General features: G+C 28.9%; 1 protein-coding gene across 1 annotated transcript; it reads right to left on the bottom strand.

Moving 5' to 3' along the window:
* Window positions 1–619: 619 nt before the first annotated feature.
* On the bottom strand, window positions 620–15,485 carry LOC123299346 (protein extra-macrochaetae). The gene is made up of 2 exons (XM_044881723.1): window positions 14,757–15,485; window positions 620–686 (listed from the first exon to the last, which is right to left on the bottom strand). Exons 1-2 carry the CDS (start codon window positions 15,228–15,230, stop codon window positions 639–641), a joined length of 522 nt encoding a protein of 173 aa, XP_044737658.1. The 5' UTR covers window positions 15,231–15,485; the 3' UTR covers window positions 620–638.
* Window positions 15,486–15,978: the final 493 nt, after the last annotated feature.

Raw genomic sequence — 15,978 nt, 5'->3', positions numbered from 1 at the left:
TAAAAGAACAGTTACAAGATAATTTTTTATGGGAACCAGGATATATTATTTTTTTTTTTACATAGTATAATTTTTATTTAATTGTAATCAAGGTATTGTTTTTAAAAAAAACTGTTTACTGTTATCGTAAATATGTTTAAAACGGTTGAATTAAATTCAAAGGTGTTTTTAATTTGCGAGGTATTCAAGAAAACGCTTAATACAATATTAAACAAAAATTCAAAAGCCGTTTTCTGATCTCTATCTATTAGGTCTCTTTTTTTTTTTTTTATAAAAAGAGAAGGAATGTTTGTTATTAAACTTATAGAGAATAAATATTCAAAAAAAAAGTTAAGAATAAAATATTTTTTTGTGAAATTATTTATGAAAAAAAAATTCTTTACAGTTTTCTTTAATATCCTCTTTTTCTAGTTTGAATACACAATATATATACTAAATATGTATCAATCTCACTTTACAAATAATATTAATATTTTTCTTAATAAAAATCGCGTAACGTCGGTGATTAATAAAATATTTATTTATTTATTTCTTTTTAAATAAATGACTTGTGAATTTTATAATTTAGAAAAAATGAATTTTTTTTTGTTAATTATACAATTTGTTTGTTTTTCTTTTAAAATTTACTTTTTGTGGATTTAAATACTAAGTGGTCGCCCATCTGATGGTGATAATTTTTCTGGAATCTGTAACAAAAAGAAATTGAGATTTAGAAAATTTCTCTAGAAAACCACATATTCAATAGTTTTAAGTTTATCAATTAAGTTTTTTTATAGACAAGTTGCAACCAGCCAGAAGTGGCGTTGACCGTAAAGCTTCTTAAAACGAATACACTTGATATATACAGTCTACGAATTAGACTTCACTAACGTGTAGAAACGGTAACTTTCAGAAAATTTTACAACCATTACTCGGATATCTTTGAGAACTTGGTGGAAGCCTGCGGTAAGATCAAGAGTTGTTAAGTTATTCAAATGGGGTATATATTAGTCCGCAATCATATATCATTCTAAATTTGTCTCATAGTTATTTCCTCGAAATCATTTAAAACTTCTAGACATAGTTTGGTTAGGTTTATAGACGCACAGATTGCCATACCCATTCTGTCGTCTCTATTCTTGAAACAGATACAAGAAGTTGTTGTCATTAAAAAAAAAATCTGTGTACACATACATTTGTGAATTATTATTAAAACAAGATATGTTCTTTTTGTACCTCGGTGAACAATTTTTTACACTGGGTATACAACAGTGTAAAAAATACTCGTTATTTTTGCAAGATACTACACTTTACTTTACACTCAATGAACTACACCAAGATGAAAAGAAACAAACTTTATGTCTACCTAATAATAAAGTTGTTTTAATTATGTAAGAAAAGAACTCTATGTGTACACATGTGTGTACACATAAGTTTGAAAAACAGCTGCGAAATGTATAAATCCATACATACAATATTCACGATATATGTATGCACGTATATTACGCGTTGTACAGATGTCCAAACAGTGTAATAATAATACCAAAAAATATAATAATAATAATAAAGTGAATAAAAAAAAAACCTTTTTTATTCATACATACACAAAAAATAAATCATCATTCTTTTTCATTTATTTATATGCAAAAATATTTGTGTAAGATGTGAGAATTTTTACAGAAAGTTTATAAGAAAAAGGAAAAAAAATTGTTGTGGAATTTTGTTATTTGTTCATTCTGTATTTTACTGTGAATAACAGAAGACAAACCATAACCATTTTTATTTATTTAAGATTTTTTTTTTTAATATTCTGTTAAAGAATACGTTGCAAATAATTATACAAAGGTGTATTATTTCTGTTTATGTAGTAGTTAGTTACCTTTTATGGGATTCCTTAGAGATTTAATGGGGATTTTTTTACTTTAGAAGAAATCTCAATTGTAAATCTAAAAGCCTTTACTAATTATTCAACATGTTGAGCCTAATCCTAACATTTCAGTTCTGTTACGCTGTTAACTTCACTTCAATTAAACTAATTCCTTATTTGTATAATTACGTAGTTGTAATTCCTGAAGTCCTAACAATAGATGTAATTCCGTAAAGTAGTTGTTATTCTTTTATTATTATTTAGCACCATAGAGAACATAAAAAAAAATAATATATCTACCATTTTCTAGATATGTTTGACATTTTAAATGTCTTTTTCTATCAAAGAATTGCAGATATTTTTTTTAAATGTTTCATCGACTTTCAAATCCTTCCCGTTTAACTTTATGATAAACATTTATTTTCTAAAATACTTGACGCATTGACAACAACAACCGTACCCTAACTCTTATCTAAAATTCCACTAAATATTTATTTTTAAATGTTCGATAAGCCCAACAACAAAACAACAAATATACAAAACCATATGTGTGAAAATCATTATCAACTTTCTCACATGGTTTTTATTTAGTATCAAAAATAAATTATAAATACAAATAAAAGATAATCAATTTATCAATAATAACTCTCTTATCTATATAAAACAAGCCCAAAAATAAATACCCAGAGATTAAAATGAAAGATTTTAAAATAATTCATTAATAAATTATATTATCACAGACACATATAATATATATTTTTTCCAAGTATCTTGATAATTTTATTAATTAATTAATTGACTGTTAAATAATTCATAACATGAATATAGCAATAAATGTCAAAACATATATATTTTATTATTTCCCTCGTAATTTTATTATTTCTCAGGTAGTAAAGAATTTGTTTAATGCAAGAATTAAAAATCTTTTTTTTTTTTGGTGAGTAATTATTATAATCTCTTTCAATTCAACACAAAAGTGTTCTTTATTTATAAGCACATTTTTGTGTACCTCCTTCTAATAAAAGCCACATAACCTTACCTAAATCTAAACCATTATTACTTAACCTCACTTAATATAAATATATTTTGCCAACATTACCCAACCAAAATAATTGTACCTATTTATATAAAGTTTTTATTTTGAAATTCTTTATTTTTTTGAGTAAATAAAAATTCTATACCTGTGCTTACAAAAAAAAAAACGCATTTTTTGTTATCTTTTCATATTAAAAATGAAACTTGTTGAAAAATCAACGATAATTTCAACTTGACTGCAAAAAAAAAACTTATTATATTGGGATGAAATTTACTTTACCATGTGATAACTAATGGTTTAACAAAGAACTATCATAACAGATTTGAGTTAAATAAATAGATGGATATGAAGAAACCATAGTAATTTATAAGAATACTGTTCAAGTGTATGAAATATATATCAAGGTATACTAATTTTAGTCCCAAGTTTGTATCGCTTAGAAATATTGTTAATACGAACAAAATTTTGATATAGATGTTCATTAAATCACCTAATTGGTTAATTTTAGTTTGCCCGTCTGCCCGTCCGTGAATACGATAACTCAAAAAGGAAAAGAGATGTCGAGCTGAAATTTTTATAGCGTGCACAGGACGTAAAAAGTGAATTTGAGTTCGTAAATGAGCATAGTTCAACGGGATCTTAGAATCGTATGATCCATCTTGTAAATCGTAAGAGATAGATCAATAGTTTAAATATAAAAGTTGTTAATTATTAAAAAATAAACAACTTTTGTTTTTTATAAATGTCATTGTTTTTCCATGTTGGCTCAAATTGGTGCAAAACTTTGGTGTCAATTTTCTCCAAAGCTGTAAAAGATTGACAGTTGATAATTTGTAGATAGCTTTAACTAGCGAGTCTCGAAAATGATTTTCGATAAACGAAAACAAATTTTGGCATAAATGAGTTGATTTTTTTGAACTTGTCTAATTTATTAATAAAGGGACACTGATGTGCTTGTGCTTCAGTTCACCGGGGAAAAAAAATGTGTCGGCACGTTCGAAACCTCGGAAAAATCAGGGATCTTGTCTTGCCATCTTTTTACGGGTTTTATTTATAATTTTTGAGATGCAAGACAGGACATGAAACATCAATTCAGAGGACATTTAATATAATTACATATAGATGAATTCACATAATAATGCAGGTGAACTATTAGTCAGTAAGTTTTCAGTTCAGACAATAAATATGATATGTGTAGTGATTGGTTTTTAGGTGTTGTAATATTTGACATAAAGGACTGATAAAATGTTTAAATGCAGGTGTTTTTTTATTTTTGTGTTATAACCTACACAAGTAATTGTACCATTTTTAGATTATTTATTTAATTTTTTTTTTTTAAAGAAATCCTTTCATGTGTGCCGGCTCGACTATAACGAGAATTTTTACGTAAAAACGTGCATATGGTTAAGTTCACTTTATTATATATGAGAAAAGACAGTCAAAATATTTTTTTTTGAGAAAAAAAACAAGAAACCTTGAATCATGTTTTAACATGTTGAAATATTTCTTGTATATTGTCCACACATTCAAAAAAATAAAATTCTCTGTTTATCTTCATTTCCTGTCAAGTTTTTAAAACATTAATGACCACCCTAAAAGTGTCAGGTGGATAAGATTTGCTTCTGAAAGGATATTGTAGTGATTCATATATATAAGTAAATCGAAGAATTAAGCTATTCATTCGGATTCTAGGAATATATATATTTTTTTAAAAAGACTTTCCGTTGAATTTAATCTTAATGGAATTTTTGTTACTTCAATAAAAGATATGAATTCTTAGACTGTCGAATTTTATTAAAAACGGTTACAAAAATATTTCTATAACACTAAGTTCTGAAGAACTGTTCTTTAACTTAATTCGGCCATTTAGAGTTTGCTTGCATCTCATTAAAAGTTCAATTCAAACAAATATTGGATCGCAATCCAACGGCCAATAGCACAATTTGTGTGTGTTATTCTCCCCAAGTTTGTAACGCTTAGAAATATTAATAGTGTAAAAAAATTTGGGTATAGGTGTTTATAAAATCACCTAATTATCTCATTTACGTTTTTCCTTCCGTCTGTCTCCACGCCCGTGATCACAATGACTCAAAAACGTCAAGAGATAGCAAGCTGAGAGATAATGTAAATGAACAACATAGGTCAATTGTGACTTGTAACCCGTTAGAGACAGAAGAAAAGTTTAAATATAAAAAATATTCCTTTAAATATAAAAAAATTAACAACTTTTGTTTGAAAATTTTTTCCGTGAAGTTTTGTGTTCATTTTCTCCAAAACTATAAAAGAGAGGAAGTTGAAAATTTGCAGGTAGCTTTAACTAGTGGTCTTGTAACTTTTAATTTATTAAAATATATAATGCAAGCACTGAAATTCAAAACTTTCTTAACAGGGTATTTCAATAATTAACTTCGTCAATGGTTTGTTTTCGTTTGGTTTTTTTTTTTTTTTAAAGTCAATTTTAATTTACTTAACCTCATGAAAAGTACCAAAAAAGAAGTTCCAATGTTAACAACTGTTCTTGAATGAAAACAACTGTTCTCTGCAATAATTTTGTTGGAACCATAAATGGAATTGTTAAAAACAGAATAAAAAATTAACATATGGACTATTAGTATAAACATATGGATTTATATAAAAAATTTTTAATTTTGGTAACTCCCAAATTGTATTTTATTTTGACAAAAATATCATCTGCGACGACCGATAACAACGGTTATTTTTCTGTTATTGTTGAAAAAAAAACATATGGATCAAAGAAATATAAAAGATCTATAAAATCATGAATACAAATAAAATTAAAGATCCATATAAAGAAGATACCATATTGACCCAACATGTCAATAAATATTGCACCATATTTATATCAGATGTAACGGGTGTCCCAAAATTGATGTAAGATAATGTTTGCCCATTTGCTTGGTAAAGTGATGACAATTAAAAAGCAAAGACAGCGTAACAGCTGGCAGCGCTTTCGAGAAAAAAGTCGTAGAGAAAAAGTTTGGTAGACTCACCAAAACGAAGCCACTCGGAAAGTTTAAGTATTTAACAAAAAAGGTGCTGTCCTGCGGACTAAAGAGTAAATTAATTCATAACAGAATATTATTGAAATAAAATCTTTTCCTAATAAAATTTAATACCATAGATAATTATCATAATTAAAAAAGACTCATAGAGAATAAAATATCTCTATTATTAAAACAGTCCAATATTTGTATCAGATGTTCATATTGCACATATGACTAATTTTTTTTTTTTAAACATTTTATTATTGTTATCTCTCCTAAAATGTTTTAGAACCAAAGTGGATTATTTATTTAAACAAAAATATGTGACGAGTACGTACATACATTTCAGCAATTAAACCATCTGTGTGAATAAATGAGTAAGAAGGTATGTTAATTTTTACACCCTAGTGTAAAAATAAAATGAGATAGTCTTATTATACTTTAATGGTAACGATCCTTTTCTATTTAGTGTAACTACACCGATGTAAAAAAGAACATATTATATGACTCCATAATATAGTACAATATGGTAAACACAAAATACCACACTAAACATTTGATAATACATAATAATAAATGAAAAGTTTTTCTATTCTGGCACAGCTGTAAGGGTAAATAAAAGATGAATAGTCAATAGTTGTAAAAATCTATTTACTGGTTGTTGAATATTACATATGTGTACATGTATACGATTTTATTATTATTCAACATTCATTGCACATATGTATAATCATTCATTTTTGTTTAATTTAATTGAATGTTTCATGTGCCATATTATATGGTCTAGAAAACGTTACTAGAATCAAAACAGCACACCCCGAATGGCCATACAAAAAAATTATTCATTGTTTGTTTTTAATATGAAAGTCTGAACTTAGTACCTGTGAGAGGTTGAGAAATATTGTATTTCTGAAAAATTATCCAGAATTCCGTTCTGTTGTGTTATCTCTTTTGTAAAATTCAGAAGAATATTTGAATGAACAATTATTACTGGAGTAATTTTTTTATTTACCTTTCGATAGTTCGAAAACCAAGGCAGATATCGAAAAATTGTATTCTTATTTTTCGTCTAGTTTCATGAAGTTATAAGCAAAATTCACCATCAAAATTGAAAATAAGGTACATATAATTTAAACCCTAAATCTAAAATTGTCTTGATGTTCGTACTACCTTAATAAAATAAAAGTATCGCTAATTTTTCAACAGGTTTAAGTCTATAAAAATATAAAACATAAATTTCAGCTGTTTATATAAAGAAATTTTACAATATCAATTTGTTATCAAACCGATCATAATCAAATGTTAATTTTTAAGGTATTTCCAAACTATTATTAGATTGTCAAGAATTTCACGAAATTAAAAATATGTATTAGTAAAATGAATCCTCAGAAATCAGATGAATTTTTATGAGAATTTATCCCCAATGGCGTTTTTGAGAAAACCTTAACGTATGCTGGAGTTTATCATGCATTTTCATAAACATGGTGAAATAAAACGTACAAAGCCAGCTGTTTAAACTTCGAACTGTCTCAAAATAGTCACGATTGTTTTGAAATTCGACACATACTTTCCTCAATTTCTTGGAATCATCTTTCCTTAAAACTTTGGGATCAGGAGAGTAAAAGTTTAAGCAAAAAAAATATTAACTTGGGCAATTTTCGGGCCTGTTCGTAATAATTAACTTTGAAAGGTATCGTTGCCTCAAAAATAAAGTTTATATCAAATGATTATTTCAAAATATTTCTTCTCAGCTGTAAAAAAAGGTATAAAGGAAAATTTCCCATTTTTTCAAAATGCAGATGTATCTTTTATATAAAAACAAAAATCTAAAAAAAGAGTCCCTATTATACCCATTGAAGATCAGGGGAAGAAAGTCATATTATACAATAATTCCAGGTGCAAGATTTAGACAAACACACAAAAAAAAAACACAAACAACTGTCCGTATATACACTACATTGATCCAGAAAATAATAATTGGGAATACAAATTTTAAATAGAAATCAATAAAATAGTATACAGATGGTATTTTTTTGAACTGTATATAGAAAAATAGGGGATTTCTCTTACTATTGAGTCATATCTGAAATGTATACTTGTACTGTCTTCGTTATTAAGAGTTTATCGTTAATTATTGAACATACCGTAAATTGATTGACAAGAAACACAACCAACTGGGCCCCCAACGACTGAAGAAACCGTTTTATCAATTGTTTTAAAATTCAATAAGTTTGTAAAAAGTCATTTGAGTTGCTTATTTGTACTCATCTTTAGCTTTCAAAGCCTACTTTGTTTACCAAATTTGGTTCAAAAGAAGAGAGGTTGTTTAATCTCATGGATTTCCGTTGGGTATTAGACCAAGTTATGAGATAAAGAAATGAACAGCGTAAAAAAACAATCGAACTTCAGACAAAATATATAACTTGATAAACCCCAGACACGGAATTGAAGAATATGAGAAACATCATAGAATTTTTCTAAGATTAGAATGATTAATTTCAATGAAAAAAAAAAATTTAATTTCAATTTTTCTTTATTTGCTTTTCCATTTAAGGTGGAACGAGCACCGACGCAATTTTAGATTTAGGATTTAAATTATTTGTACCTTATTTTCAACTTTCATTAAATTTTTCGATATCTGCAAGAAATATAAAGAAAGTTTGGTAAGCTCGCCAAAAGGAAGTCACTCACGAAGTTTCAAGTATTTATTGATTATTTAACAAAAAGAATGTTATCCCGCGGGCTAGATAGCATACCCAGTGTTAAAAAATACATACCGTATTATAGAGTTACCAACATATTATAAAAACCACCAGATGACATCGTGACGGTTTGACCGTATCACCTTTTGCTTGCTATTTACTACAACACATTGATGAGAGTATATATAACATAATATAAAAATACTAAACAAAAGACATTATTTTACGGGATGTGTTTATTTGTAAATGCAGCTGTGTGTGATATTGAACGCAGCTGCGTGATTTTTAGAGCAATAGTAGTAAATTGTTTAGAGCGCGTTTCATTCAGAAGAAGGAATCATTTTCCCACGTCCTTTATCCTACTTTTTTTTATTTTCAGAGAATTTTGTTATTGTTTCGAACAATAAACATGTTTTTTTGCGAACCCTTTAACTTACTAGCTAAGCTTTTTATTTAAGATGAAGCCAAAGTCATTAAAAAGTTAGAGCCCTCAATTTGGGGGCTACAAAAGAGATATTATGCACCTGTATATCTAACGGTTTTAAAAATTAAATTTTTGTGGAATGGGAAAAAATGTGCAAGGAATTAAATATACAAAGTTGTAGAAAATAAATTTAACTAAAATATCTTGCTTTCTGTGATAGAATAGTACCTAGTCCGAAAAAGAGTGGGGACTCTGAAATAGTTAGAATCCTTCCAAAAAATATTTAAAGATTTTGTTAAGAAAAGGCGATTTTTTTGTCTTTTCCGAGCAACGTCCTTAAAATTTGTATTATTGGAAATATTAACCAAAAGCAAAGTAATAGAAAATAAATTTTACCATAATTTACAAGATATAAATTCAGTAAATTTGATTTTAATTGTATAGTTAATATGTAAAAACTAAAAGTTAAAACGTATCGACTTAATTTCTCAATGATTAATCACATAAAACCCAATCAGCAATACCGTGTGTGATTACAGAATTAGACATACTTTTTCCCAAATGAATATTTTATTAAACACTAGAGTGATACCCACCGGCTTCGGTTTAAAAGATTGATAAAGATTACTCTCGCTTATCCCCTTTGCTATAACACTCGAAATAATGGTCAAAATTGTTTTACACAGGTAAAATATATGTATGGTTTTCTATTTTTTTAAATGTATAGTAGTCGTGATTATTCAATGAGTATACCAGAAAAGATGGCCGTGAAATATTTGATATTGACTTTTTTTACAGAAATCTGTAATTTATGGTAATGTCAAATGACTACTTTTACAGAAATCTGTATTTTATGGTAATGTCAAATTAAATTAATTTTTATTTATTTTTTTTTTTTTAATATATCTTTATAAATTATATCTCATGTGTTATTCTGATATATTAGCTATATTGCTGTACAGTTTCATTAAAAACCATTCGCTAGTTTTAGCATGAAAGCTAACAAACTAACATGCTTACCTTCGCATTTATAATATATAGAGATGTTAAAATGATTGTACCCCTATATCTAATACACAACCAGTATATATACATCATAGTACTTACACTTTCCAATTTAATATATTTTGTAGTTTAATCAATTCTCTAGACATTTTAAGGCTTGTCTTATTACATACACACATTTTATAGATTCATGAGGGTTGATTTGACAGAGAGAGTACTCAAAGTAGTAAAATGAAGTCATATAATTAAATTAAAAAGAACAGAATGTTGTTGGGTGAATTATTATTAAAAGTCTGCTCTTTCGAACATACGGCATACCAACTGTAACTAAATCACTACATTCTGAAAAATAAATAGTACTAAACAAAATTTATTTTTTGTTTGTTCTAAGTTCAATAACTTGGGATTATTCTTATAAGGTAAGAGTTATTAGCCAATGATATGATGTAGGAGTAATAAATCGTGGGTTTAATTTCTTCTCAGGTCAAATAAATTTTTTATTAAAAATTAGATGTCGTGATAAACAATGAAATTGAGAAAAACATCATGATCCTTTCAAGTCTGAGATTTATTTATTGCCTCAAACGAGACGATTCGGACTCAAATATGAGTAAGACAGATAGACGGTATTTTTTTTCTTCTTATCTCATTACTATTAGAGAAACTGAGATAGGTAGGAGAGTCGTATACTCGCCTCGCTTCCTCCTCTATGAGCAATGTACTTGGATAAAGAGACATACAATAAAGTTTATAATACACAATAAAGTTATAACAATGGCGACTTCGACTTAAGACTTCGTGGTGACGTCATAACTTGATCTTGTCATCTATTCTCGCAAATTTTCAATTTTTTACGAAAGATACATTGAAATTGATATCAGGCAACTACCGTATTGTGTCTAAGAGATATATCTTAAGATTTTGAGGAAGGAACGGATTCAACTCTTCTGAGATAGACTCATTCGAGTCAGCTTTTCTCTGAAGACCTCTCCGATTTGAAGTCCATTGACGTCAAAGCCATCCTACTGCTCTTAAACAGCTCCAAAGAATTCATGATGTAGTGGCCGATGATGGGCAAATATCAAAACAGACTCTATACTCTAAATGATTCCCATCCCAGGACAGCGGCTCTAACCTAATATAACCTAGTCTAAGAGACATATCTTATAGTCTTGCTATAAATAATAAAGCAATGAAAGCTTCTTTGAAGTAATTGAACCTGATTTCTAAAAACCCCTGTGTAAGAACAGCTTCTCCGATTGTCTCACTTTAAAAAAATGTCCAGGCATGAAGAATGGTCATCTCTTATTAGAAGTGTCTATTTCTTCCAGCAGTTTTTGAGAGTTAAAGTGATGCAATTTGGCGACTGCATGATTGAGTTGGCACTCTTTTTGATATATGCAATGTTTGCTACAGCTTTATTAAAGACAAACTAACTTTTTGTAATTATATCTCAAAAGTAAATAGCAGAGAAATTCTTATCGTAAAAATGCTTCCAACAGAAACTATAAACAGGTTACAGTTTCAAGTTAAGATCTGAAAGCCATTATCAATTTCTTCTATACTCTAGCACAGTTGCAACAAGAAATAAATTCGAATAGCATTTAAATAACTTTCAAACAAAGCCCTCACGACTCTTACGGGAGCAGGATTGAGGTACTCCGAAACCTTAGACAATTCAGCCATGATTTCTAGAATTCCGTTGTTGACTTGGTTAATTTCTTTTTGAATCTAAGCGGTGAGTTTTTTACGGAAAATTATACGTTCGGAAACCATCGAATAATTTTTGCAAACCGAATCATGTTCTTTCTTTTATATCTACTTATCCCTCGCTTTGGTAATAATTATCTTTCCAAACGATTGCCTCCCAACAATTATTCACGGGGCAAATAACAAAAACAAGCGAAGAAAATCAATACCCTTACATACAAAAAGAACTAAATGATAAACTTGATTAAAACTAATCTAAGTAAAGAATGTTGGGAATTTTTTAATATCTCTAATGATAAATAAAGCCCATATATATATAAAAAGAGAAACCCGTCAGGGTGCTTGCACACACGATCAAACGTCATTGTACATATACATAAAATACATTATATTAATTTTCTCATGATTTATACAAAAGGAAAGAAATCGTATCTCACCCTCTCTGCTCTACTCAAACAGCAAGCATTATTATCGAACTAAAACAGCCACGTGTACAATTTATTCGTCATACACGATATACTTATATTCATTCATAATTCCCTGCTTTTTTATTTTCTCTATATTTATAATTATTATCTCACGATAAACACCCGGAATAATATATTTTATTATTTTTGTACTTATATGTGAATATATAAAATAAAAGTATACATTTTTTTTTTCAACTGGAACAAACTTCCCGTTTGACGTTTTATACATGAAAAAAACAAAACACAATCAAGGTTATGTGGTTGAGAAAAAAAAAATGGTGGCCTTCTTCGAGAAATAATGTAATAATAAGTATTCGCTCCGAGCGTGAATTTCGTTTCCATGACAACGATACACTACTTTAATTATAGAATTAATGGATGCATATATAATTGTGTGGATTGCATTGAAAACTTACATTTAAAATTTAATATTCTTGTTTCACAAATTTAAATAAATAATTACGATAATTAACATTTGAAAAATAATATTTGTACAATTTGATTTCTTATTTTCACAATTTTTAATGCATTAAGTTTAATTAATTAGTGTTTTTCAATCATTTTAATTTGACAGTTTCTATATCATTAACATGTAAAGAATTGCAAATTAGTCATAACAGCCCACTTTATCTCCAAAATTTTTCACTTAAAGCGCTGGCATCGATTTTATTATCCCTACCATGACTACGCACACAACGAATACTATAATGTTCTTTAAGACACCTGTTTTTTTTTTAGTAAATTTTTTTTTTGATAAACAATAATTTGTTTAAATAATTTTTCATTTGTATACTATTAAGGATTCCGTATACCAAGGTTGGAATGTTAGTTAAAACATACATTCTCCAAAAACAATATGAATTAAATAGTACAAAACGAATTTTATTTTTAATATGACAACCAATACATGATACTTATGAGAAGTGAAAGTTAAGATGGCTTGATTCCAAGAAGTGCAAATTTCTGAATGTATTCTGGGGTAACACATAATAATTAAGGTAATCGGGTGAACTAAATGAAGATGGGTGAACTAGTGTTGGCGGCTTGTCTTTGGGGCTCCAGGACAGAAGAAGCCTTTGTTTACGTCTAATTGAATTAATGATTAAATTTAGAAATAAAGAATTGGAAGCATTAAAAAAATAATAATGAAACATGAGAGGGGTACCGTAAATGTCTCCCTAGCTCCTAGACCAAGGAGCGCCCAGTACTCTCCTTGAGAACAACTTTTCACCCGAAGGCAGGGCATCTCCGTGTAAGAGATGCTATTTTAAGCAAATGAAGCTATCTGCTGAGTTCAGACGCTATGCTGAAAGCCCTTTTCGACTGGATTTCTCGCGGGATTGGTAAATCCCAGGTTTCGGACCCAAACATTCTAAACTTGTCGGTCTGCAGACTTCTGAAGGTGCAAATAATATGTATGTTTGATCGTCTTTCATTCTATACAGGCCCTACAAGTTCAGGAGATCATCAGAGATCCCCATGTTATGAAAGTGGTAGTTCAATCAACAGTGTCCTGTCAAGAGTCCCACGACCGTTTTCAACTGTGCTCTAGCGGGTTTCAGTCGAGCGCAGTCAAAAGTCCTAGCTGTGGTTTGTCGTCTGTCGCATGCCCTGCGCAAAGTACCAGTAATCAAGAAGAACCTGTAGTACTTATTCCTTGATTCGGTAAATTACGGAGCATCTTGTTATGGGAAAGACAAGCTCAGGTAAAAGGGGCGTTTGAGACGACCCCTCTCGTGCCAACGAGCCCGCTGAACACCAGTGTCCCGGTACCCAGACCAGCCTGACTTTGTTATTCAATACCAGGCGATTCAGTTTCTCGAAGCATTCAGACAATCCTCGATTGAAATCTTGACACTGCAGAGGCTCGACGAGGGGCATCACTATCTGAGAAGATGCTCCTATGTGCTCCACTGTAACCTTTCGTGATACAGATCTGAGCACCTTTCAGCATGGCGAAGATTGCTGCTTGAAAATTGATAGCGTTACTCTCTTCTTACAGAATCTTTTTAGAATATATGTTCTTACATTAAAAGGCAAATATTCCAAAAGCCGTATTCTTACGGATAACGCTCTATAAAGGATGCCTTTAAAAGGTAAGATTTATGATTTATGAAGACAACTGTACCTTGATCTGTAGACAGATTAATTTGTTTACAATCGGATGACGTCAATAAAAAAAATCTTTTCTGTTTATTATTTGTTAAAAAGTTAAATATTTAAACAATGGCCATTATAAGGTCATTTAACAAAAAAAAAAGGGGGATACATTATTAATTTAATAAACATATCAAAGGTCTTCATCTCTTCAAAATCCCAATGTCGTCTTGTTTTGCCATTTCTTTTTTATTTTAATTTCTTAAGGTAGTTGGTGCAAGTAAAAGTATTGGAAACTCGAACCAAATTAAGTTAGCAAATGTTAATTAAATTTTACGACGTTTCGTTAATATTTATTAACTTAATCAGGAAATTTTAACATTCTAATAGTCTTATTTGAAATTAAATAGAAAATAAAGATAATTTCGAAAATAAATTATAAATTATAAAGAAAAACTCACCGGTATTAATGTAGTAATTTTATTTCTAAGTAACGTTGATGTGACGTCACACGGTGATGTTGGAAATGTCAAATTTGTTGTTGATGACGTTGTATTATTATCTTGATTTTGTTGTATCTGTTGTTGATTTTGACAATTTTGTGATAAAACTTTACGATGTTGTGTGGTTGGTGACGTAGTATTTAATAATGTGGCAGGTGATTGTGATTTTGTTGATGAGAAACCATTAACTAACGGATGTGATTCTAATGCTGTTTGTAAATCACATATATAATCAATCACATTCTGTATCACTTCTAATTTACTTAATTTACGATTTTTTGGCATAAATGGTACTAAATCCTTTAATTTACTTATATACATTTGTATTTCATCATTATGTACATTATTATTGCGTCGTCGACGATTTATACGACGATTATTTGCAACTGTTGTTGCATCAGTTGTCGGACATACAGCTGTAATTGCCTTCATTTTTTAAATTTCCCACACAAAAAAATGTTTTAATAAATTTTAAAACAATTGAATATCACAAAATAAAAAATGGAGAACTATTAAACTAGATTCACACTTGTGTCACTGATAAATGTTATGGCGCTGCGTTAGCTCTTTCTTCCACTGTGTTCACTCAACACAAGTTACAGATTATTAGTGATGATGATGATGTTGCTTTTGGTTGCTCTTGCTGGTAGAATAGAATAATGTTGCACTTAAAACATCCCTTCTCTTGTGTACTGTGGTGTTGGATTTTTAGGTGGAGTTTTAACTTTGTAATATACATGCCAATCATGGAGGGGATAATATTGATTGCGTGGCGCCGTTGTATGTGTTTATGTTATAAACTATTATGTTGGATTTAGAATGAGGCAAAATGGTAGAGGTGTTTGTAAAATTATTCAAAGAAAACATTTTTCTTCAAATCTTTTTAATTCTGAGAATAAATGTGAAACATTGCCAGCTAGGACAATATTATCTGTCTTAGGTGACGATTGGGATGAGACATAATTAATTTTGAATTTGTTTTTAGAAATATGAAAAGTTTTAGAAAATTAATGTAAAATATACTTTAGCATGAATATCAATGATTTCTATCGTAAAAAATATTATATTTTCTCGTTCTGGTTTATAGATTTTATACAATACAACTACTGGGGGAATTATGCGAAAACTTTGATATATTTTACTGATTATTGCAAAGAAAGATTCATTTTTACCACAAATC

The sequence above is a fragment of the Chrysoperla carnea genome, chromosome 4 (genome assembly GCF_905475395.1).
Source record: "Chrysoperla carnea chromosome 4, inChrCarn1.1, whole genome shotgun sequence".
NCBI classification, from domain to species: domain Eukaryota; kingdom Metazoa; phylum Arthropoda; class Insecta; order Neuroptera; family Chrysopidae; genus Chrysoperla; species Chrysoperla carnea.
The sequence above is the reverse complement of the archived record's forward strand: the minus strand, read 5'-3'. Positions and strand labels throughout refer to the sequence as shown.